This window comes from Oncorhynchus kisutch, linkage group LG16, assembly GCF_002021735.2.
Source record: "Oncorhynchus kisutch isolate 150728-3 linkage group LG16, Okis_V2, whole genome shotgun sequence".
In the NCBI taxonomy this organism is placed as follows: domain Eukaryota; kingdom Metazoa; phylum Chordata; class Actinopteri; order Salmoniformes; family Salmonidae; genus Oncorhynchus; species Oncorhynchus kisutch.
In genome coordinates, this window is record NC_034189.2 from 26,763,977 (window position 1) to 26,790,849 (window position 26,873).

Sequence of the window (26,873 nt, forward strand, 5' to 3'; positions counted from 1 at the left end):
TATACTTCAAGCATTTATTCATTATTGCACTGCGAAAATAATGCACACTCTTGAGTGTTCAGTACAATGCAATAGCCTAAAGAAAGAGTTCATAAAAGGTTCCCTGTATCGTATTCAAAAGCAAGCATAATGTTCACAAGCATGTATTTGGTAGGCTAATGTGTTATGTAAGTGCATGAGAACTTCAGATCAAAAAGGGCTGCATCACCAGTGCCTAGGGGCTGGATCCAATTGAATGGAATAGTTACTGCACTAAGTACATTTATGCAAAGGCAAAAAGTACTGCCTAATGACTAAAAGTGCTTAATGTAAATAAGACTCAATTACAAAACCCCATAACCCACATCGTAGTGCTATTAATAAGGCATTTCGCTTATTTACCATACAAAAAAATTGCTATGCATTATAATGAATTAACATCTCAGGTCATATAATTTTTTGGTGTGTTGTATAACCCATGTTCATGTATTATTTTCACAGCGAGTTCACACACACACACACACACACACACACACACACACACACACACACACACACACACACACACACACACACACACACACACACACACACACACACACACACACACACACACACATACACCAAGGATAGGGCCATGGTGGACTGTGGAATTCATCTCCTGCTATGTTAACTTTACAAAAAAATGTAAATTTAATTTCGCTCAAGCAAATGATCCGATTATGACTTTTTACCTTAGGCATATGCATTCATTACTATCTTCCCAAGTGCCCTAATGTTCCCACAGACTTCAGAGTCCACTTGTATTGTTTGAACTTCATTTGCTTCAAGGCATGCACCTATTCAACCTTGGTAAATTGGGTTGGACTGTGGATGCATGTAAATAGATTTTTAAAGTGTCAGTTATTTTAAGCAAGGAAACACATCAAATTGGTCGAGACTAAACAATCAAATAATGATTCTTACAGAGCCCGGTTTGAACTACTTTATCATGCTTAACCTAAGGTTAATTTGACAGCATTACTGGCTATGCTACTGAACATTACGTTTACGATCAAATCATTTTCGCTTTATAATGCATAGACGAGGTACATTCTTCCAGTTTTCCTTAGTTGAGCTACACACTACTACAATGTAGTAGGATGCTTCTCATGCTGCAATTTGATCTGAAGTGGTTGTGCCTCAGGCTCCTCAGACCTTCTGTTGGGTTAGACTGCTCCGCCTCACTGCCGTCTGGGTTCTGTGAACTGAGTGCCCTATTTTTCACCATTGCTCTCTATGAAATCCTCTCAGGTGTTTGGCAAAAACGTCTGGATGTATCGTACAGCATACAGCTATTGTCAGATGGAAGACGAAGGCAGACTTTTGTAATTTTCCTCTGGGTTTTATAGTATCTGTCTCAAGGGGGCAGAACTCACATGAGAATAACAGAATGTCTACATTACAGAGAGGTTGTTTGATGCTGCGTGTTTGTCATCAGTCAAATACATACCTCCAGCAGTATTCTATTTCTTGTGAAAAACATGTTTGAAACCAAACTCTACCACTAAGGTTAAGGTGATATGTACACTTCTGCCTAGTTTAAGTTTATTTACAGCAGGCCTATGGATTAGTTGGATTCAGAGTCCAATTTTTTTTATTTTTTTATTTTACCTTTATTTAACTAGGCAAGTCAGTTAAGAACAGATTCTTATTTTCAATGACGGCCTAGGAACAGTGGGTTAACTGCCTGTTCAGGGGCAGAACGACAGATTTGTACCTTGTCAGCTCGGGGATATGAACTTGCAACCTTTCGGTTACTAATCCAATGCTCTAACCACTAGGCTACCCTGCCGCCCCATTTCTGAAATGAATGTGAAAATAATTTTTAGGCCCCGCTGCCTGCCCAAGCCCCATAAAGTACTGTATAATATAGCAAAATAAATCCTTCATTCAAATCACACCTTCCCTTTCAGTGTTTGATAGTGTTGCCAATTGAAATAAGTAGGTAAGCTTGAATTGGGTTAAAACTGGGTAGAGGGTTAGCTGTCTCATACATTTAAGCTGCTCCTCTGCCAAGAGGAGGGGCCCACTAGGGTCAGGTTTTGACCTGGAAAAAAAGGCCCACTCGTTATAGGGCCTCGCCTTTGGACAGGAACAACGAGGAAGTAGCAGAGCGTTTCAGAGACGGATCAAAACAAACAAAATAAAGACAAACTTGGCGGCTGTATCTCAGTCATCATTCACAAGGGAGTCAAATTAATCTTAGGGTCACGTCTGAACAGGCCTTTTTGTACAGTGACCTCCGGTCGTCATGCTTCTGGAGGGAACACCAAATAAATCAATAGAAACCCACCCATCCTTCCATAAGCCTCCCCGGTTCATAAACCCCTGGTGGTCAATCAAGCCGTAAGCGCCCTCTTTAGATTCTCAAGGAAGTGACTTCCACAAACGAGCAGCTGTATTTCGTCTTGTTATATTTCTATTGTGGTCAGGGATCCCAACACTATTAAAGTGGAATCACCTTAACCCAGTTGGACCTGCTTTTGTTATAGTTGAGGAGTTTTCGACAACGAACGATCTGCTGGTTTTTGTATGCGTTCACGCTCGACTTGGCACATTATCTCTGCTTCACGTGTTTCACCCAAGTTTGTTCAGGGTCTGTAACAAAGAAAGTGGCTTATTATCGCCCGCTGGAGGAGTTGTCTGCACATGTACGATTCAGTAATTGCTGCCGCTGAACAAGCAGACTGAATTGGACGTGACACTGAGCCATTATTAGGAAATCAAATGCTGTTTTTGCAATTATGTTAGTTTGGCTGAGCACAGTGAATCGCCCTTGTGAAGCCCATAAAAAGTTAATCTAGCCACAATCACAGGGCTTCAGCGGTACCACGTGAAGGACAATGAGGCCGCAGGAAAAGTTTGAGAGGAGCGACTCGGAGCTCCACTATCCAAACCCAGAATTGGGGTGCCTCTGAATGTGAATGGGGTGGGGGGGTTTGTGAAATGGTGGACTGGATATTAAAGGTACATCCCTACCACAGTTTTAAAGTTTGTTTGTTTTGACTGTGGGGGCATTTGAGTTTATTTAATTATTTTCAACAAGAAAGGGTTATTTAGGGCATCGGTGGGACATTTCTACAACTGTGATGTGGTTATGTCCCATCCCATTCCCATTCAGAGGCACCACCAGTCTGGGTTTTGAATTGAATTCAAAAACATGAACTGATGGTACCATAAATTACATCTTATTTTGTTTTTGTTTTAAAAGTAAAGCAAGAGAAAAAAGACATTGAACAAAACAAAGTTTGAAACTCATTGATACATCCCTAGTAGGCCTACAGTACTGTTTATCAACATGATCATAGCATTGAATCTAAACACCGATAGTCAAATACTTCATAGTTCACCTGAAAGCTGTAACTATTTTGAGTAGACAGCTGTGTTCATAATCAGTCCTGAAGTAGATATGGCTTGAGGAAGATACTTTTACAGCTGCTTTGGGAATAAAAGCAGCAGATTCATTGAACTGAACCGAAGCATTGCTTTGCAGTAGACTCTACCTACCTAAGCAGCCCGATGCTAACATAACATAGCAGAGAAGAGCAGCTCCATGAAACTTTCTCAGCCTTCCTTAGTAATTGGTGACCCAGCACCCCAACTCACATGAGCAGGTCCCACCAAGGCAAACAGGTCAATCCCATATAGAATTGTCCTCAGACTCACTAGGAAGCATGTGACCTTCTTCCCATTATTCCCTCTCTCATAGTCAGAGAGGAAGTCCTTGGCTGGCCTCAGGCCCATGAGATTTCAGTTTGAACAGTGCACGCTGTTCAGTTTGTCTTGAGCATCAGTCCAGTCAGACGTACAGGAGCAGCCTAATGTCAGTGTAGGCCGACAGTAAGAGTCGGTAGGCCTGCAGTGCTTGTGTCCACTGTGTTCACACACAGTGCATATTTTCTATGAAACTTTTCTGCTATATTTTCTTGTGTTATGTAAGGGATCATCAATGAGGCTTTGTGCGGGATCATCAATGATGCTTTGTGCAGTTTTATGGAAATATACCATGACGCAGGAGGTGATACGGCTCCCGAGGCATAAATTGGGAAGTGGTATTTTCCATAGAAGTGGAGTTGATTATCCTGCTTATACCCCGGACTTAAACAAAGACTAATAAACTCTGTTCTAATCTACAGTACCCTACTTTCATGTAGATGTGTACCTTCAGGCTATGCTCAAACCTTACAAACCTACCTGAGGACAACAAAGTCTCTGCTCATCTTCCAAAAATTTCTGAAACCCTACCTCTTCAAAGAGTTTGCTAAATAATCCCATAGAACCCCCCACCCACCCCCCTTACGTACAGGAGCAGCCTAAGCAAATAACTCACTTGCATTTCCTGAACTAACACTTGCACTTGATACTTTTTTTCCTACTAGCACTGACTTTGCTGATTGAGAAAACATTCACTTACTATTACTGAGATTCATGTAACTTCCAAAATAAAGGAAACACCAACATAAAGTCTCTTAATAGGTCACTTGGCCACCCAGAGCCAGAATCAAATCAAATTGAAATCAAATGTATGTATATAGCCCTTCTTACATCAGCTGATATATCAAAGTGCTGTACAGAAACCCAGTCTAAAACCCCAAACAGCAAGCAATGCAGGTGTAGAAGCCAGAACAGCTCCAATGTAACTTGGCATAGATTCTACAAGTGTCTCGAACTCTATTGAAACTGCATTGTTGAAGGGCTTGTATGTAAGCATTTAACATCTACATCTGTTGTATTCGGAGCATGTGACATACAATTTGCTTTTGATGAGACACCATTCATCCATGAGTCCATAATTTTGTGTTTTGTTGATGGTGGTGGAAAACAGTCTCAGGCGCTGCTCCAGAATTCCCCATAAGTGTTCAATTGGGTTAAGATATGGTGACTGAGGCAGCCATGGCATATGGTTTACATCGTTTTCATTCTCATCAAACCATTCAGTAAACACTTGTGTCCTGTGGATGGGGGTATTGTTATCCTATGGGGGCATAGCCATGGTAGCCAAAATAATAGCCAAAATAATGGCCTGCCCAGCATTTTTATACATGACCCTAAGCTTGATGGGATGTTAATTGCTTAATTAACTCAGGAACCACACCTGTGTGGAAGCACCTGATTTCAAAATATTCTGTATCCCTCATTTACTCAAGTGTTTCCATTATGTCAGTTACCTGTATGTGGTTGTCCCACAAGCTATTTTAAAAATGCGCTATGCAGAAATTGCCATGCCATTTCCTGGTTTCTAAAATTATAATATTTATCCTAATTTCAGTTTATGTAACATAACAAGCAGTCATTGTGTAGAGAATCATTGTTCCATCTAAACCGCTGTGAAATATCTTTTCCATAACCAAACATATTGTATTTTCAGCTTTTGACGCTGGTGTACAAAACCAGAAGTACATTCTCAAAAACTAAATTTAAGAACAGGAAGCCTAGACATAGTGCACCTAGACTTGCTTTCAATGGGAATGAAAGACCTATAACTCACATTTCTATATGAATTTGGTCAGGTCGCCCAAAAGGTTACATGTAGCTTTAAGATGAATGCACTGGATAAGAGCATCTGCTAAATAACTAAAATGTAAATGTTATGTGTTATTTATTTATAACAGACTGAATTACATGAATGATAAATGCACATCATTGTGGAGCAAGAGAGAGAAGTCCATGCCATTGGGTTATCTAAAAGGGATAGACCACCTAAATTACAATATTACAGAGATTTTTTTTTACTATGCAATGTGTATGATTTGTGCATGCAAACACTAAAATGCTAATTGGGATCCATCCACTCGAATACATTTTTGGTCATGAATTCTAAAAGGGTCTGTGTGAAGCCATGTTTGACTAAGTGTGGGTAGCAATCTCCCTTTGCCCATGCTTTCAAGGTAATGAAACACACAAGTAATTTCATAATTTGTGTGAATAATCCCTTTAAAATAATGTATATTTATGCATTATTGAAGTGCTTATAAATTCTTACCAGCAGTGGCTCAATGAGGGACGTGTTTGCCAGGGTTTGGTCTAGCTTTGTGATTCAAGGAGATGATGTTTGGTCAGATAGGGTCAAGGGACAACAGCCTAGCAAGTACAGCAGACAGTGGTCAACTGTTTGGTATGTCAGGAATGCTGACATCTGGAAATATACACAAACACAAATCAGATTAGACCTCCGTTTACTAATCATAACTGAACATCAGCTCAAATGTATGTAGGGGAGATTGAAGAAAGCATTTATTCTCATTGCTAGCTGAATACTCTGGAGTGGTGTCCATTGGTATTAAATAATGTAAGCTATTGCAAGCCTATACAGCATCCTTTACCATTAGCAAAGGAGATTGTTCTCTTCTTTCAAGGAACAGGCAGTGTTGGCATACCTGTTAAGGGGTTACCTTAATGATATTCACAAGTTAACATCAATTACTTAACATCAATTACATTACAAGACATGACTGAACATTTTGTTTCAGATCAATTCATATCTAGGTAAAATGTAAGACAAATACTGAAGATAACAACTAGAGCCACAAGAGTAAATTGATGCCGAGCGCTATATGAAATGACACACTTTCTAGTTCATAAAGCACGGTTGACTGGTACCACAGACTGACATATCACTGCCTCTGGTTCTACTTTAACAGATGCTATACGTGGTCGTGTGGTAGAGAGGGGGGATGCAGTATGGGGTTGGCTGGAATGGTTGTCTTGCCTGGGATGGCAGTTCAGTTGAATATGTAGCATGGGCAACAACAAGTGAAATTAGGCTGCCCTCTTATGGCCAATGAGTTTCATTACATCTTTTAAAGAGACTAGGGACCCATTTACTACCATGTAGACACATTTTAGGGAACACTTATTGTAAAGTGGAACTGTGACTGTCTGAGAATTAGATACTTTACAGTGTTATAAGAATTGAACTTACCTCATTTTGGAAGATTTAAAGGGAGGTCAAATTTAACTGAAGAGAATGTGTTAACAATGTTTCTCTCTTTTATTTAACATACAAAAAGCCAGTAGTAGCAATAGTTATTGTTATTTAATCATGTTTTATTATAAACATGTACAAATATGTGAGGGTGGAGAGACAAATGGTAAAATGGAGTCGTTCAACCTTCCGGTGTTGCATTATGGGCATAAAGTGAAGCAGCATAACAGGGCAAAAGCTTGAGAATGGGGGCTACCTTTAGGAGAAAACACTTTAAATTAACTATGCCTTGTTAAATTTACATATTGCTATCATGAACAACTTGATGGCCAGCCAACTAGCTATTTCCTCTTTAAATTCAGTTATGACAAGTTTGAAGCAACGGATAATAATGGTAACGTTAAAATGTGTTACTTTTAGAATAAGATTATGTAAATCATATTCAACTCAAATAGTAGCCTGTCTTTGATCCTGTAATGCAGTGTTCTCAAATCTGGTCCCCGAGAAACCCCAGGGTTGCAAATTTTTTATTCAAGCCCTATACAGGCACACATGATTCAACTAATTATCAAGCCATTGATGAATTGAATTATGTTTGCTAGTATTGAGTTGTAACAGACATCTACAAACCTTGATGGTACTCAGGGACCAGAGTTGAGAAAGAGGGCTATAGGAGGAACGAGAGCCATAGAATTAGCCATAGAATATTCTATTTTATTGGAGTGGAGAAGCTCTAATCAATTCTGAGAAGCCAGGTGGGAGCAGATCCGTGGGCGCGGCTAAAGTAGCTCCACCACCATGGTTTCTCCTGCCTCTCCTCTCTGTTCTGGTTCTGCTCCCTAATGGAATAGCGCTCAAACTGGTTGTAGGGGTCAAAGCGCTCATAGGTTCCCATGGAAGGGATGTTATAGTCCTCCTCTATGTCAGGCTCCACCACTGCCTTCTGCAGAACAAAGTCCACCCGGCCTGCTTTCTGCATGCGTGCCGGGAGGTGGATCTTCTTCATGGCCCTGGTGTAGCCTGGTGCAGAGGCAGTCAGGATGTGGATTCCAGCAGTTAGCATGCGCCAGTAGTCTCCGTTTTCAGCTAGAAAGAAAGGGTGGAAGGGAGAGAGGATCTTTTGACTCAATGGGATACACACAGCCTGACATCTCAAACAAGACATGACTGTTATTTTACACAATTAATATGGGATCTCTTAGAGCTTTAGCATTATAGAAAATGAAACTACTTCAAACTACTACTAAAATCCTCAATCCTCAGCTACAGTTGAAGTTGGAAGTTTACATACACCTTAGCCAAACACATTTAAACTCAGTTTTTCACAATTCCTGACATTTAATCCTAGTAAAAATTCCCTGTCTTAGGTCAGTTAGGATCACCACTTTATTTTAAGTATGTGAAATGTCAGAATAATAGCAGAGAGAATGATTTATTTAAGCTTTTATTTCTTTCATCACATTCCCAGTGGGTCAGAAGTTTACATACACTCAATTCATATTTGGTAGCATTGCCTTTAAATTGTTTCACTTGGGTCAAACGTTTCGGGCAGCCTTCCACAAACTTCCAACAATAAGTTGGGTGAATTTCGGCCCATTCCTCCTGACAGAGCTGGTGTCAGGTTTGTAGGCCTCCTTGCTCGCAAATGCTTTTTCAGTTCTGCCCACAAATTTTCTATAGGATTGAGGTCAGGGCTTTGTGACGGCCACTCCAATACATTGACTTTGTTGTCCTTAAGCCATTTTGCCACAACTTTGTAGTATGCTTGGGGTCATTGTCCATTTGGAAGACCCATTTGCGACCAAGCTTTAACTTCCTGACTGATGTCTTGAGATGTTGCTTCAATATATCCACACCATTTTGCTTCCTGATGTTGCCATCTATTTTGTGAAGTGTACCAGGCCCTCCTGCAGCAAGGCACCCCCACAACATGATGCTGGCACCCCCACAACATGATGCTGCCACCCCCGTGCTTCATGGTTGGGATGGTGTTCTTTGGCTTGCAGGCCTCCCCCTTTTTCCTCCAAACATAAGAATAGCCATTATGGCCAAACAGTTCTATTTTTGTTTCATCAGACCAGAGGCCATTTCTCCAAAAAGTACGATCTTTGTCCCCATGTGCAGTTGCAAACCGTATTCTGGCTTTTTTATGGCGGTTTTGGAGCAGTGGCTTCTTCCTTGCTGAGTGGCCTTTCAGGATATGTCGATATAGGACTCGTTTTACTGTAGGTATAGATACTTTTGTACCTGTTTCCTCCAGCATCTTCACAAGGTCCTTTGCTGTTGTTTTGGGATTGATTTGCACTTTTTGCACCAAAGTACGTTCATCTCTAGAAGACAGAACACATCTCCTTCCTGAGCGGTATGACGGCTATGTGGTCCCATGGTGTTATACTTGCGCACTATTATTTGTACAGATTAACGTGGTACCTTCAGGCGTTTGGAAATTGCTCCCAAGGATGAACCAGACTTGTGGAGGTCTACAACTTTTTTTCTGAGGTCTTGGCTGATTTCTTTTGATTTTCCCATGATGTCAAGCAGAGGCACTGCGTTTGAAGGTAGGCCTTGAACTACATCCACAGGTACACCTCCAATTGACTCAAATTATGTCAATTAGCCTATCAGACGTTTCTAAAGCCATGACATAATTTTCTGGAATTTTTCAAGCTGTTTAAAGGCACAGTCAACTTAGTGTATGTAAACTTGTGACCCACTGGAATTGTGATACAGTGAATTATGAATGAAATAATCTGTCTGTAAACAATTGTTGGAAAAATGACTTGTGTCATGCACAAAGTAGATGTCCTAATCGACTTGCCAAAACTATAGTTTGTTATCAAGAAATTTGTGGAGTTGTTTAAAAACAAGTTTTAATGACTCCAACCTAAGTGTATGTAAACTTCTGACTTCAATGTATGTATTCATCTAATAACTATCACTTAGATTCCCAAAGCATACAATAAAAATGACCAATCGCAATCTGTAAGGCAGACTATAGATATTACCTGTTGTGATGTCATGCCTTATTCCTCGGACAGATATCCTTGCACCTTTGATTCCATTCCCATCCGCATCCTTTACTATTCCCTTTATTCCACGGTGGACCTGGGAAACATTGAGAAGCAGTGTTAGTGTAGAAGTCCTCTCAGATCTGTTAAAAGGAGTGATTGAAAACAGAAGGGTTGATTGGGGGATGTTTTGGAATAAATTGCTGGGTTTGAGGTCTCTCACCGACTCCATGAATGTGAGCAGAGCCTCTTTGTTGTCCTGCCAGCCTGTGTATAACTCCTCCTCAGCTGGGAATTTATCACAGCCCAACTCCACCGTCACTTCCAAACAGTTAGTGTGGAGGTAGTTGAAGTCCTGCATACCTGGCCACATTACAAGAGGAAATATGTACCAGTGAAAGAAATGACAAACTCATCATCATAGAAAGACAATGACATTCATACTTCAAAATACAATTTGCTTAGTAAGTGCAGGTTTTCATTGAGCCTTCATCAGCTATTTTAATCTAATGTTATACATTCACTTCAACAGTCCTAGACTTATCGACTGATTTGACGTTGTTTTTTAAAGTAAATGTCCACTGAAAATCTAACTTATAAAAGTTAATATTCTGTTAACTCATACCCAAATAATGTTGTTGACTCATCTTACACTCCTATATGCTATTTGTGGCCAAAGCTTAAAGTGGAGAATGTATTTATATATATTTTTAAATATTTGCAATTTTCTCATAGAGGATGATGTAAGGCTCCTGAGATTAGCTTTTTTGGAAGGAAAACTATTCCAATTGGCGAAGCTGTGAAACCTATTGTTATTATACATTTTTTCCCCCTTGATATGGTCAAATAACTCTAATAACTCTAATAACTCTTTCTAATTTGACACAGATACTTCAGGCCATATGTAACTTGGTCAAAAATAATGGCACTGATTGGCCTATAGGCAGCGCTGTTATTAGCAGTCTCACTTAAACCCTCATATCTGTCGCCCCATTTGACCTATAGACTTGAGACATTGTATGTAGGTGTCTTTCCTGATGATTAACACATTTGTATCAAGGAACCATAAGGTCCATCAGTATAGATTTTGGAAAACCTTGGGAAAACTTCTCATGAACCATAAGACCAAATAACACCACATGTGTTATGTAGTAGGCCCATGGTACATCTCTTAATTTAGTTTGAGAAAAGCTAAGGCGTTGGTTAAGAAATGTCTGAGTTAGTGATAAATCAGGAAATCAGATTTTATGCATCCATTTAAATCCTTTTTAAATCCACTTCACAATGGCTTATCAACTTGAAACTTTTTAGGGTCATCAAAGACATTACCATGATGAGCCATGTTAGTTTGGCATTGATATCTTAAAGAATAAGGAAACTATTAATAATGAACTTTTTTGACTATGTAAATGCTAATGCTTAAAATGCACTGAATAAAATTCTAAATGCAACATGCAACAATTTCAAAGATTTTACTGTGTTACAGTTCATATAAGAAAATCATTCAATTTAAATAAATAAATGAGGCCCTTATCTGTGTATTTCACATGACTGGGAATACATATATGCATCTGGTCACGGATACTTTAAAAAAAAGGTAGGGGTGTGGATCAGAATATCAGTCAGTATCTTGTGTGACCACTGTTTTTCTCATGCAGTACGACACATCTCCTTCATATAGAATTGATCAGGCTGTTGATTGTGGCCTGTGGAATGTTGTCCCACTACTCTTCAATGGCTGTGGAAGAACTGGGACATTTTCAGATTTCAGGAATTCTGTACAGATCCTTGCAACATGGGGCAGTGCATTATCATGCTGAAACATTTTGTGCTTATGGAACATTTCAGGGATCTTTTATTTCAGCTCATGAAACATGGGACCAACACTTTACATGTTGCGTTAATATTTTTGTTCAGTATTAAAAAAATGTAAAAATCATCTAAAAGTCAGATTCACTCCAAATTTGGTCTTTGGACTCATTACAATAGTCCCTAAAGAGTTTGATAAAATAACATTGATGCATTCAAAGATGTCCACACAATACCAGTAGATGCATATGAGTACATATGCTAATACGCTAAAATAGAAAGAAAGAAAACTTTCAAAAATCTTCTCATGTAGGCCCATGGTGCATTTTTAAAAAATTAAAAAAATTGTAACCTTTATTTACGTCTTAACTTAGCTTGAGAAAATCAGATTTTACGTGTCCATTTACGTGTCCATTTAAACATGTCCATTTGGCCTATTCAACTTGAAACTCGCTATCATGGATGTCCCTAAGACACTGAATTTGGTATTGATATCTCAAAAAACAAGGACATTTTTGACAACTCATTCTTTGCATATGAAACGCTTACGCTCAAAATCATCTGCAATCATCTCCTCATGAACCATACATCAGATTCTCTCCAGATGTTGTATTTAGACTCATTACATCAGTCTTTAATGGTTTTGAAAAATAATTGTTGCTGCATTCAAATATGGCTAGCACATCATATTTATCATTAGCATATTATCCTAATGCTAAAAACACAAACAAACAAAAAACTTCTCATGAATCATAAGTAATAGGGATGTATCGATTCGCTGATAAGCATCGGCCCCGGTTGAAATGTTTAATCCCGGTTCAAATATTTAATATATGAGTGCATCGGTCCACGGGAGTCCAAACCGATTCGATTAAAACACTACGAAACATTGTTCTGAAAATACAGATATTCTGTTGTGACTGAATTGATGCATCCTATCCTTCAGCCTATCAAACTTTTATGGATTTAATTGCATATGAGATTTAAATATTTTTGGTAGTTCTGCTTTAACCAGTCAGTGCATTTGGTCATTTTTACATGGACAGGGTAGTTGTCATTTCATAACAAGGACAGCAATACTTTTTGAGAGCCGCACTGGTTGGACACCTCTCCTCAGTAAAGCTCCAAACGGTCAAAACCATTACCTTTTGAGACGGGGTGAAAACAAAACCTGTGTTATATTAATTTGCCATGTACTGTATGTCATAGCTAATTTTGAAAGATAAATATTGACATGTTACTAGCTCAAAACATTTTAATCTGCTATATGACAAATTAATCAGTGGGTGATGTGGATTTCAGATAAAAAGTAGGGGGACAAAAACATAAATAGCCCATCCTTATCTCATAGAGGTAGATGCTCAGTCTGCCCTAAGGCTTAGCTCAGGTCCCTAGACACACATGAATCGTATCAAACCGAATCACATCGATTCGTTCCACTAATCAAACTGAATCGCACCAAATTGATTAAAACGAAAGTATGGTCCCTGTATCGTATCGGAGCACATGTATCTAGATGCATAAGGAATCGTGCTTGTAAGGAGAGATGCACATCCCTAATAAGTCAGATTGACTCCAGATATACTCAATGAATTAGCCTCTGATGAATTTGAGAATGATTAGTTGCTGCATTCAAAGTCGGCCACGCTAAACCACTAGATGGCACCATATCACACCAGGGCTATAAGAACTTAACTGATGGACATGGAGCCATGAAATTTGCTATGTAAACCTTATGTATATGTCCTTAGAATCTGTGTGGCTATAGTCACTGCAACCTTAGGTGGCTGCACCTGGTGGCACTATAGAGGTCATTGGCACCAGTGGCACCAATAACTATTGATCAAGCAGACTTTGTCTAATGCAAATGAATGCTAGATATAAATTATGCAGACGAACAACGTGAAATATCATGAAAATAAGATGAAAATATTCAACAAATCTTAGCATTAGTGAAATTGACCCAAGCATTGTATATAAACTCAAAACATTAGGTAATTACTTTAAGAATGAATACCTGCTGTATTTCAAGCTACAGCACTAGACTAAACTTCACTTGTGTCATCCTTGTGGTTTTGAGAGATAAACATAGTAATGCTTTCACTGATGGCACATAAAGGGAGATAGTTCCTACATGATGGAGTGCTTGCTTTGTTATCCAACTGATATTGTCTCCTTTCTGTCATCCTGTGAACCCTGTTCAATGCTGCTCGCAGCTATATTTATAGGTCATATATATTAGAAATCTGGAAACACTGGACAGTTACTTTAAACTCACCACCTGCGAAACTGTACCACTTTGCTCCATTAATGATTCCGTCCTGGCCGATGCTGCCAAAGCTCCCACACCTTTCAGAGTTATTTCCTGACATGGTGGCATGGGCATCTGCATATGTTCTCGCTATCTGCTTAAATACCTGCAGCAAAAAAATAAAACATATGTCTTTCTCGTTCATAAAAAAAGATAACGGCAAGTTCTGTTTACTGTTAAATAGCAGCATACCACCCTTGCCAGCAGCATACCACCCTCCATACCACTGCTGGCTTGTTTCAGAAGCTAAGCAGGGCTGGTCCTGGTCTGTCTCTGGTTGGGAGACCAGATGCTGCTGGAAGTGGTGTTGGAGGGCCAGTAGGAGGCACTCTTTCCTCTGGTCTAAAAAAATATCCCAATGCCCCAGGGCAGGGATTGGGGACACTGCTCTGTGTAGGGTGCTGTCTTTCGGATGGGACATTAAATGGGTGTCCTGAATCTCTGCGGTCATTAAAGATCCCATGGCACTTATTGTAAGAGTAGGGGTGTTAACCCTGGTGTCCTGACTAAATTCCCAATCTGGCCATCAAACCATCACGGTCACCTAATAATCCCCAGTTTACAATTGGCTCATTTGTCCCTCTCCTCTCCCCTGTAACTATTCCCCAGGTTGTTGCTGCAAATGAGAATGTGTTCTCAGTCAACTTACCTGGTAAAACAACAGATAAAATAAAATAAAAGATTTTAAATGTTAGTTTGATTTGTTTGCAGCTAAGATACATTTCCTTTACGTGTGACCGCAAAGGAAATCTCCAAAATGAACCTTTTTTTCTCAAGAATGTGGTAATGAATCATCATAAATGCAGAGCATGAACAATCAATTGGACAGCTCTCTGCAATAGACACACTTCAGGTCATAGAGTGCAGTCCATTCTGGAGAGTATTGTTCATGTTGGAGTGAAGGATACATTTTGCTGTCAGTCCTACATACCTGTTCGTCTGGCGTGGGGGAGAACATCTTCTCCTCTAGTGGGTGTTTGGAGAGGTCGTAGGGATAGGACACCACCAGCTCTCCTCCGTGGAAGTTAGCTGAGAGCACAAAGGGAATGGACCTGATCCACTTCATGACTGCGTATGTCTCTGGAGCTACCTGATTTATTTAAAACACATACAGACCGGCTTATAAATCATATGTCACCATCTTCAGCTGGTCATATCACAACAAAAATGAATGATGGTATGACAACAAGAAATGATTGGTGAAGCTCAAAGCTCAATTACATATCTTGATATCAAATATTGACGATACATCAATAAGGACACACAAACTTGATTTACTATTTAACGGATGCCCTGCTTGACTTTTCTTTTAAAAATGCAATAGTGTGCAACTGCAGCCCGCTATTCAGGGCATTCCTGCAGGTAGACATTCCTGATTCTGCAGGAATGCCACCCCTCAAGCATCCCATTGGTTCCTTCATGATCACCCCCCATCGAGCATCTCATTGGTTCCTGCATGAATGCCTCCCACCTGTCCTAGTTTAAAAATGGACAAATTGAAGTATAAAGCGGGGTTCCTGCAGATGCAGGAATGCCCCAAATTGCAGGCCACAATTGCACCCTTCTCAATTTATGCGGTACTTTGTTCTTTTTCTGTAATGCACTGTCCGCTCTACCTTGAAGATTTCCCAAACTGATACGTGAGAATAAAAGACCAAAGCCCTTCAGATCATGCGATTGTTATGTTCAGGCCTCTAATTGAACAGTGACACATGCTCGGGACATGTATGTGAAGACGTTTAATTTCTCTTGCATGCCAGCATAATTGAGGCCGTTGCCTCAATTAATAACCCAAAACAACAATGTCATCATCGAACCGAATGACTGGCCAGAGATCAGGGCATTCCTCAGCATTCCCCAGTGCAAGCTGAGAGTATTTTCCAAAACCAAATTGAAGTCAAAATGAGTGATGACATTGAAGTGTGTCGGCTGTATGATGATTTGCGAATCATAACTTACATTTGACCAGAAGCCTACTGCCTGTAGACAGAATGTGTTTGAAGTTATCATGTGCACCGAGAACAGCATATCCTGCAAAATGCATCGCCAGTGGCACACACACACTTCGCGCAGATAAGGACCTCCACAATGATGTGGTCGACTATCTCCAAGGTGTGTGCTTTTCCTGGCAGCCGGATGAGGCAATTGAAGGAGGATGCTGTGAGTGATTGACTGTATAGGCTTACTGACCTCGAATTTAATAAAGCTTACTCTGTAATGGAATGATGCTTCTAATTGCGCATTATAAATAAAACAAATATTCTGTAGATTATACGATAGATAGGCTATACTCTATGGCCGGATTGAAATTAACTTTTTTCAAAGCTACATTCATTTGACAGACCTAACTTGAATGATTGTCCCTCTTTCTTCAAATTAAAGGCCTTGTCTATGATAGGCCTATTCATATTGTCACGACTTCCGCCAAGGTCGGTCCCTCTCCTTGTTCGGGCGGCATTCGCCGTCGATGTCACCGGTCTTCTAGCCATCGCCGATCCACCTTTCATTTTCCGTTTGTTTTGTCTTGTTTTCCCGCACACCTGGTTTGCATTCCCTCATTACTCGTTTTGCATATAACCCTCTGTTTCCCCCCATGTCTGTGTGTGGAATTGTTATATGTAAATGTTTGTGTACTCCAGGCTGGTTTGCGCCGGGTTATTGCAACCCGTGTGTGTTTAGTTTTCTTAGTACCGTGTTCTGTTTGCCTCAATAAAGGGCACCCGTTTGCTACCCATTTCTGCTCTCCTGCGCCTGACTTCCCTGCAGCCAGTTACGCACTCCTTTACACATATTTTGTTAAAGCCTATAGGCTACAGTATATGATACATTCAGGTAATGAACTCATTATACATTAACATTTCCTTTTATTACAATTATTTCTTGTCAATCAATCTTGAATTAGAAAAAATTCAAATATTCTACTCTATTACCCTATATACAGTGCCTTGCAAAAGTATTCACCCCTTTGGTGTTTTTCCTATTGTGTTGCATTACAACCTGTAATTTAAATTGATTTTTATTTTTATTTCATGTAATGGACATACACAATATAGTCCAAAACGGTGAAGTGAAATTAAATAACGGAAAAGTTGTGCATGCATATGTATTCACCCCCTTTACTATGAAGCCCCTAAATAAGATCTGTTTCAACCAATTACCTTCAGAAGTCACATAATTAGTTAAATAAAGTCCACCTGTGCGCAATCTAAGTGTCACATGATCTATCACATGATCTTAGTATATATACACCTGTTCTGAAAGGCCCCTGAGTCTGCAACACCACCAAGCAAGCGGCATTATGAAGACCAAGGAGCTCTCCAAACAGGTCAGGGACAAAGTTGTAGGGAAGTACAGATCAGGGTTGGGTCATAAAAAAATCTGAAACTTTGAACATCCCACCATTAAATCCATTATTTAATAAATAAAAGAATATGGCACCACAACAAACCTGCCAAGAGAGGGCCGCCCACCAAAACTCATGGACCAGGCATGGAGGTCATTAATCAGTGAGGCAACAAAGAGACCAAAGATAACCCTGAAGAAGCTGCAAAGCTCCACAGCGTAGATTGGAGTATCTGTCCATAGGACCACTTTAAGCCATACTCTCCACAGAGCTGGGCTTTACAGAAGTGCGGCCAGAATAAAATAAGCAAACATGTTTTGTGTTCGCCAAAAGGCACGTGGGAGACTCCACCAAACATATAGAAGAAGGTACTCTGGTCAGATGAGACTAAAATTTAGCTTTTTGGCCATCAAGGAAAACACTATGTCTGGCGCAAACCCAACACCTCTCATCACCCCGAGAACACCATCCCCACAGTGAAGCATGGTGGTGGCAGCATCAGGCTGTGGGGATGTTTTTCATTGGCAGGGACTGGGAAACTGGTCAGAATGTAAGGAATGATGGATGGCGCTAAATACAGGGAAATTCTTGAGGGAAACCTGTTTCAGTCTTCCAGAGATTTGAGACTGGGACGGGGGTTCACCTTCCAGCAGGACAATGACCCTAAGCATACTGCTAAAGCAACACTCAAGTGGTTTAAGGGGAAACATGTAAATGTCTTGGAATGGCCTAGTCAAAGCCCAGACCTCAATCCAATTGAGAAGCTGTGGTATGACTTAAAAGTTGCTATACACAAGCGGAACCCATCCAACTTGAAGGAGCTGAAGCCGTTTTGCATTGAAGAATGGGCAAAAATCCCAATGGCTAGATGTGCCAAGCTTATAGAGACATACTCCAAGAGACTTGAGCTATAATTGCTGCAATGGGTGGCTCTACAAAGTATTGATTTGGGGGGGGGGGGGGTGAATAGTTATGCACGCTCAAGTTTTCTGCTTTTTGTCCTTTTCTTGTTTGTTTCACAATAAAAAATATTTGCATCTTCAAAGTGGTAGGCATGTTGTGTAAATCAAATGATACATACCCCCCCAAAATCTATTTTATTCCAGGTAGGTTATAAGGCAACAAAATAGGAAAAATGCCAAGGGGGGTGAAAACTTTCACAAGCCACTGAACATTATATTAAGTTTTTATCCTGTAGATGACAGGGATTGGATTGTACTTTTTCCAGTGCTGCATTCATTTGACCGACCTAACTTGAATGATTGGCCCTCTTTACATTCAGTAGTCTATTTCTCCTATAATGTCTCGTCTATGATAGGCCTTTTAATATTTGTATTGTATTAATATTTTGTTGAAGTCGAGTTAGGCTATACATTTAAGGAATGAACTGATTATACATTAAGTCAATCATTTTTTCACACAGTTTATATTGTATCCTATTATACATCATATGTTAATAATACTGCTATTGATGTTTATCAGTGATATGTTCAGAATAAAGAAACTGTTACAAGATATACTGCCCATTGCTTAATTTCCCATGATTATAACAATTAACATTGTAACATCATCTGCATTCTTTTTCAAAATAACACAAGAAGGATTTCCTAGCGTAGATTTTCACTTGAAATAATATAACTCTTGAAACCCACATTAGGCCTAGAGCTTGCACAGGTGCGTAGGACAATGTGGTAAAGTACTCATTTTTTCCTTCTCCACTATTTATGAAAAACCCTCTCACTTGGTATCAATTTGGATTCATTTGTTTTTCTGTTTCGTTTTTTTGCCTCACTTTCGGGAACTAAAATCAGTTAAACAGTAAATAAACTTTGTCTGTCCTAATGCCAAAATACACGTAAGGCATTGTCAATTGTCAAGTATTTATATCCAGTAGCATAAACACCACACAATCAATGCAAACATGCATATAAATCGATAGGAATTCATACTGTACCTTATCAAACCAGTAAGCGTCTGGGATTGGGATGTGGTCGCTACGGAAATGCCGGTGTCTGCGGCGGCCGTAGGCGACAGCGGTCAGGTCAGGGAAGTTCCTGTTCAGGTCAATGTTTTGGGCATTACCTCGACCCAGCGTCCAGCTGTAGTAGTTCTGAGCCTGTAGAGTTTCATACAGTGGGTAGTATACTGTAAGTATCGAGCAGTGAATATTATATGATTGATATTTGATTGGTGTTGTTGACTAATGTGAATTCAGTGTTGAACACAGGAGACTGCTGAGGGGAGGCAGCTCATAATAATGGAAACCATGTGTCTGATGATACCATTCCACTGATTCTGTTCCAACCATGACCACAAATCTGGCCTCCCCAATTAAGGTGCCACCAACCTCGTGTGGTGCTGAATAAACTTAACGTTCCGACCTGCCGTTGAATTCTGGTAAAAACCTGGTAGAATGTGTGTATACTTTCAAAGCCAATAAGTCTTCCATGTTGATTCACCATCATGTTGGAATTACGTTCAAATAACATAGCAACAACATTGATTCAACCTACCTCCTCATTCTCGGGGTCGTTGGTGCCCTGGACCTCAGCAGCAGCCAACTCATAGCCGTCAGGGTTCATGGAGGGCAGGATGTGGATACGCGTGGTGTTGATCAGGCTCTGGATGCGCTGGTTCCCCAGCAGGTACTCTGAACACAGGTACTGGGTCAGATAGATCAACAGCTGGCGACCCAGCACCTCGTTCCCGTGCATGTTGCCTATGTACTTCATCTCCGGTTCAACTGTTGATATGAGGCAACAGGATAGGGACTTACTTAACATTTATTCAGCAAGAAAGTCGCTTGAGATGAATGATCTGTTTTTCAAGGGATACCTGGCCAAGACAGCAGCTTACGGTCTAGTGCAACAATCAAAAAAGACACACTATCTCCGGTTGAACTCTGAACCGAGGACTCCCTCTCACTGTACTGTATATTTGAGGACCATTTGTACTCACGTAATTCATGTACTCCAGGGTTGTTTGAGAACTCAATCACTAGCAGGTCTTTGCCCTCCACACTGCGGCCGATGCTGTAAGTTGTGGCGATTTCGGGGCATTGCGCTGCAGTCTTCTTCAGGATGCTGTTCATCTGGGTGTTAGACTGATAGCTAAACTGGATGACAGTATGAGGCTCCTCAGGGGAATTGTCTATACTGGCCTGGTCTTCTTCTTGTGTCACTATGAGAAAGAAGAGATGGTGACATTTTTATAATAATGGCTTATTCGTAAAAGTTGTTATAAAGTGTAGCCAAAGATATAAAGATCAATAGTGTTCCAAGCCAGTTAAGACACTTTTGTATTAACTAGCAAGCGTGACTTTGATTCAATGTCATAGAAAAGTTTACATTTGAAAGCATAACCATGCTTCAATAAACCGCCTCACTTAAATAAATTGGATCCATATCAGAATACCATTTTACCAAATACGGCCTTAGTCTTTCATCTCATGCCGAGTAAAGCCCTGTAAAATGTCAGGAGACTGACGAATTAGAGAAAGTGGAAAGTCTACATTCTAGCTCCGGTCTGCACTTCTATATAAATGTGCTCATTTAGGCAAATGTGCCAGACCTGAAAGGTAAGCAACCAATCAAAGTTGAGACATAAGACCAAAGATATCAGTTCAACATAAATATCTGCATGGAAATAATTATAAACCTTAGTAGGGTTGCCAGACATCAGCTTGTGTTTCAGTTAGAATCTAAGATCGGTTTGGAAACAGATTTCATACTACACTAAAAACTGTTATGCAAAACTTTATACCAACATCTGTGTGCATATCTATAACCATATCATATTGTATGTATAATATGTAAATTCATATCTATGATTTGTTTCTGGGAAGTGGCTATATGAACATTCAACTGTTATTTTGTCAGTATAGGCTACTGTAGGACCTGTTTATGGTGGGAAAGAGTAGCTGTGGAGTTAAATAGAGAGAGTACAAAGGAATAGAGGACTCATTAACACTCATTGAGAGCAATTTCACAGTGTGCATTGGTTGAGAAACAAACTGTACGGAACTCAAGTTAGACTGATCACTTCTCCGCGTGAATTCATAGACTTGTTAAAAAGCACACAGTATATCTTGCTTGAGTCAAGATATTAATGGCAGATATGATAACAGCGTTGCCTGTGGACATAAAGTGACATCATTTGTATGTGTTCCCATATGGCTCACATGATGTTATTGCAGTTGTCAAATCTCTAACATCTTGCTTATGGGTTCTTTTTGAGGGCTTTGTATAGTTGCTACAAATATAGATCCTTTCTAGGTCACAAAAGCCTACGTGGGGGCAGCTGCACGGAAATATAATAAGCAATGGCATGGAACAATATTTAACTACACATTTTCGCTATGTTCCTTTCTAATAGGCTACTTGTATTAATTATAACACAGGAATTGATTACCCTTCCACAATTTTCTTAATCCTGTGAAGTAATCAAACATTCTCATAAAAGGTCAGCGGCAAAGCAGATCAAACAAGTTTGGTACTGTGTTAGACATCATTTTTACATACAAATCTGATTGGATACGAAGTTTGATTATTGAAATATCAGCCCTCTAACTTCAGAGTTGCTTTTTTCTTTCTGAGGGGCTAATCGGGGACATTTTCGGAGACAACTCGAGCCGGGACAGGCCATTAAAATTGGGGAAATCGGGGACATCTGGTCACCTTACCATAAAGGCTCATGTGGCAACCAGGCGACTATCATAAATCTGTAGCAACGCCATTCTCAGTTGGCCCTCCAAGGATGCTTCTGTTATTAGAGGGGGTTTGGGTGTTATTTTTCTTTAGATTGATATAATCTTGTAATAATATTGACACACATGGTTCTCTCTAGTCGTACATTTTGCTCATGTGGTTGTTTTATGTCTGAAAATACTATTTGAGTCAACATCCTACTGTACAGTAGTTAGTGTCCTATTGTAGTCTCTATCATAGATTGGTAGTCACTTGTATGATATGACACCAGTTAAACTGTGGTTGTTACCTCGTAGGCCCTCCAGTGGGTCGTAACAACCCTCCTGGTCGCTGACAAAGAAACGGTCACAGTCCAAGAAGTAGGGCCAGGCCATCTCGATGCCCTCGAAGGCGTGGCGACAGCTCTTACGCACCGCCTCGCAGGTACTCCTGCACGGCTTGAGCACCTTACATTATAAAATAAAACGTTCTGACTTTAATGAAAGTTATGACATTATTGAACGTTATTACATTATCCAGTGTTATTACATTATCCTTTGTTAGCTACACACTTTCTCCTTCTCACAGCGTGGCACCAGCACTGAGCAGCCCAGCATGCGGATGTCCGGGGTGCACTCTCCATTGAGCAGGTTGTGGACCACACTGAGGAGGAGGTACTCGGGGCCCAGCTCGGCCTCCTCACGGGTCCTGTGGCCCAGGATGTTGGGGAACATGGTGTGGGTGTAGGACATGTCGTCGCAGTAGTTCATCATGATGTCCACGCACTTGGCTGGGTAGAGGAGAGAGGCAACCAAGAAGCAGGTTCAGAAAGATGGAAGAGATTAAGTGTTATATGGTGACTGTTCTGAATGTAGACTCATAGCTTACCATGTTGAATCATTCATGTATTAAAATACACATAGTACATCAAAAGGCTGTAATATAACATCATTATGCAAACCTTCATAATACCATGTATTGTTTCATACTAGTATGTAATCTTTGCAATTAACTTCGATGGGACCTTTGGATGCTTTTGTAATGTGGGTGGCAAAATAATCTTATAACAATTGATTTGTTATTAATTATTTTCAGGTGGGGGCGTAGTGTCAACTCGCATGCAAGATGGTTTCTATGGTTCCATATGTTCTCTCCATTGTAAATCAGTATGTTTAGAGGTATTGGCCAGGTGTTTTCCTCTTGTATCTTTACATTTGTTCTCAGTTCATTTATTTAAGAAATATAGCTAAGATGTTCAGTAAGCAACCATCACTCATTTCCTTGACATGGAAAATATACATAACCTGATATTAAATTCACATATGTATATGCATGCAAGAATCCATCCCTTTGTCTAAAATGTTTTTATTATCTCATATATAGCTACCTCTATGCAGTACCAAAAAGGATGAAGTCCAAATATTTCTATTATATCTGGAGATTAAAATGTGAATATTTCATACAGCTATTTATCATCCAAAAATACACTTGGTAGCTCGGAGATGCCTTAAGGCCATAATATCCCATTGAATATCCCACTGCCCGCCTAAAGCCATAATAACCTTACTAGATGTTGTCAGTCAAGCCTGTACACACATTACATTTACATAAGTTTGAAGGGTTTCTTGATGAAAGAAATACATACGTTTTTCAGGTTCTGGTTCTTTGCAAAAACGACCTGAAAGACAAACCATTGTTAGTTTATTTCATACCTTCAACACTAGATGGCAGAATAACATTTATCACGACCGTTATTGGTGACTTTAGTTTGTTTTTATGAACCCTCTATCTGGCTTTACCATCTCTCCTCACAAATGTCTGCCTGTCCAGCTTGATCTCATAGATTAGACGTAATATAGTAAACATAAATCCAAGACACTTAAATTAGTATGATATGTTACGATTGGTATGGTTACAAAAGACAGATGGTTACTTTAGGCAAAAACGAAGGTTACAAGTTCATATCTCATCACGCACAACTTTTTATCTAATTAGCAACTTTTCAACTACTTACTACTATTTAGCTCTTTGTAACTTACTTAGCATGTTAGCTAACCTTTCCCGTAACCCTAATCCCAACCTTAACCCTTTTCCTAACCCTAACCTTACCTATTTTAGCTAACCCTTCCCCTGATGCTAACCTTAACCCTTTAAATGTTAGCCAGCTAGCTAACGTTAGTCACCTAGCCACCTAGCTAGAATTCGTAACATAGAATACGTTTAGCAAATTCTTAACATATTGTACATTTGCAAATTTGTAACATATAATACAAATTGTACTTTCTAACATGTCATACTAAATGGCTGATGGACAATCACAAATTAATACATACCATACGAAACTTAGCATATCATACTAAAGAGAAAGCATCGGATTTACGTAAAAAAAAAAAAACGAAATGCTCTGAGACCAGGTTGGTCTGTCAATAAAATCGTATTAATTTTCTAAGAACTCTCATTTTTAGGATCAGATGACCTCTCACTAGTGATGAATATCTACCTCAATATTTCTATATAACTCTACAATTCTATAATTCTCTAAAGAAATTAAGCATTTTATTTCGCACTCATTTAAGACACATGCTGTAAGAGGTTACTTTTACTTTTGTTACTGTTGGCAGCTTGTGAATTAAAATAGGCCACAATAGTTTGTCTATGTTTTAGATTAAATTCCTCTGAACCATTGCCTTGTAGATAAACATATTTCAGGAATAGCCTAAACACTGTCACATCACTCCTAGGAACAAAACACACCATGTGTGTTATCATAGCAAGCGGAGTACTTTACCGAGAAATTCGTCTTCAGGGTTGCAGCGCGGAGAGGCACACCAGATAACCGTTACAAGTGCATTCATAAAAACAATAGTCTTCATTTTCCTCCGCATAAATTCCATATTTTGTGATGTGGCACCTCAAGCCTACTGCGCCTAATTACACGAAAACTTTGAGAGCTTCCCTAAAAAGTGAGTTTATTACAAGTATTACGGTCGACTATCAAATTACAGAGGGAAATGTTCCGGACAGAAGTGGCAGAAGGCTGGAGTTGGGAGGATTGTGCTTGAAAACATGCTGCAAATAAACTTTCTGAAATACACCTTTTACCAATCCTATACTGTAAACAGTTTTACTCAACCATTTCCACATATATTAACCTTTAATTTCTTACCTTAAAGTGCATTAATTTATTGGACATGTATGTTGACAGTACATATGCTCTATAAGATAAATAGGCTTGATACTTGTTGCTCGATGAATTTTTCCCGCCCTTCAGTCGCTCGAGCCAATCCTTTGATCCCTTTTAACTAATCAACAATCAATCATACAGAGGCGTTTAATAATATCGCTGTACTCCTACTTACTGCATGGCAACTAGTTATTGGGTTATTCGATCGAGGTGTGGTGACACAAACGTTGAATTGTGTATCCAGGCAGCCTCTAGTCTAGCACCTGCAAAACAGCTGGTGATGCATCTGCCAAGATAAAATGCCAGATTGGGCATTAAGATATGAGATAATGCTTCTAAATGTCCCTGTTATGTTGTCTCATATGGCCTGGTATCAAATGATGCTTGTTATTGGACAGCTTTATTGCACATTTTTCACCAACATCTTTACTCACACACTGCCAATGTAGGCTACAGCAAGTGGCTTACAGTATGACATACTTTGTGTCTATACATCTAATGAAACCAGTTCTGATAAAGCAACTATAGGAGCTAAACAGTCATACTGTATATTGAATTCTGGCACACACACAATAACGTGTTTAAAGCACTTATTGAACGTAACATTATTCCCCTATAGCATTTTAAGATCAAATAAATAATATCGTTTCTAATACAGTGCAACATAGTTTGATAAAGATAACATCAGGTATTTATAAATATCCATATATACATTACCAGCAATCACTGGAAATATTTATATGGATATTTGGCTAAATAAAGTATTATACACAGTAGTACAAAGCCATTTCAGTCAAAATTATCTTTATGTAGTACATTCAGTTACAACATGCTAATATCATAGTAAACATGATATTTGCCTTTGGCTCCTGTAACTAGTAGCTCTGAGAGAAATACAAAGTGCATTAATTTCCAGTGATTGACATGAAGAAATTGTGAACAACTGCAGTAGTAGTCTAACCCAATGAGTCTAACACAGTCCATAGTCTACATAGCATGGCCATCTATTTAGCAGTACTTGCCACAGCGAGTACCATTCATTGACAAGTACACATTTTAACTTCAAGAAATTGCACCAGTGGCCCAATGGCTACTAGCCAGCAGCTAGTTAAGCGTTCCCATCCTCCCTATGCACTGTTAACAGTCCATAACCTTGTAAGCTCGGGCACCCAGAACTAACATTTTGAGTAATTGCGTCAAATGCTCCATTAAGTTCTGGGGGGGAGACGTGATAGAAAATTTACGAACGTGACGAGCGAAGTCGCCACCCCTCTAAACGGAAACTCTCAGCCATTTCAGGCAAGTCCATGGGCCCAATGTCCCTTCCCCTACCGAAATTCGAAAGATGTGAGCACCTGCGAAATTGTGATTCGTTCAACTGATCAGTGACGAAAAATCAGCGTACCGGAACAGAGTTCCTCGTTAGTCGTCGCATCCAACAGTCTGTCGGCATATGGTACTACCATGTATGTTATGTGCATCTGTCAACAAGAAATTAATAACCTTCATAGCACTTCCCTGTGTTCTATATGGGTGTCAAAAGGTCTGTACATTTGGCTATGTCAGCTTCTTTATAAAGAGGTTGTT

At 39.7% G+C, this 26,873-nt stretch overlaps 1 protein-coding gene across 1 annotated transcript; it reads right to left on the reverse strand.

The window, feature by feature from the left end:
• Positions 1-6,179: 6,179 nt before the first annotated feature.
• Positions 6,180-25,073, reverse strand: LOC109906557 (carboxypeptidase Z-like). The gene is made up of 12 exons (XM_020504303.2): positions 24,891-25,073; positions 23,748-23,780; positions 22,675-22,892; positions 22,413-22,569; positions 20,376-20,597; positions 19,931-20,160; positions 19,372-19,533; positions 15,006-15,164; positions 14,042-14,180; positions 10,178-10,317; positions 9,952-10,051; positions 6,180-8,032 (listed from the first exon to the last, which is right to left on the reverse strand). Exons 1-12 carry the CDS (start codon positions 24,994-24,996, stop codon positions 7,680-7,682), a joined length of 2,019 nt encoding a protein of 672 aa, XP_020359892.1. The 5' UTR covers positions 24,997-25,073; the 3' UTR covers positions 6,180-7,679.
• Between the last annotated feature and the right edge of the window lie 1,800 nt (positions 25,074-26,873).

Bases quoted from the DNA above. Each gene is read 5' to 3' on its own strand.
- LOC109906557 (XM_020504303.2), bottom strand. From the start codon at position 24,996: ATGGAATTTATGCGGAGGAAAATGAAGACTATTGTTTTTATGAATGCA. The intron at 22,893-23,747 runs GTATGTATTTCT...TCCTCTACCCAG, and splicing joins AGAACCAGAACCTGAAAAAC to CCAAGTGCGTGGACATCATG. The intron at 14,181-15,005 runs GTATGTAGGACT...TTTTTGCTGCAG, and splicing joins CCCCCACGCCAGACGAACAG to GTATTTAAGCAGATAGCGAG.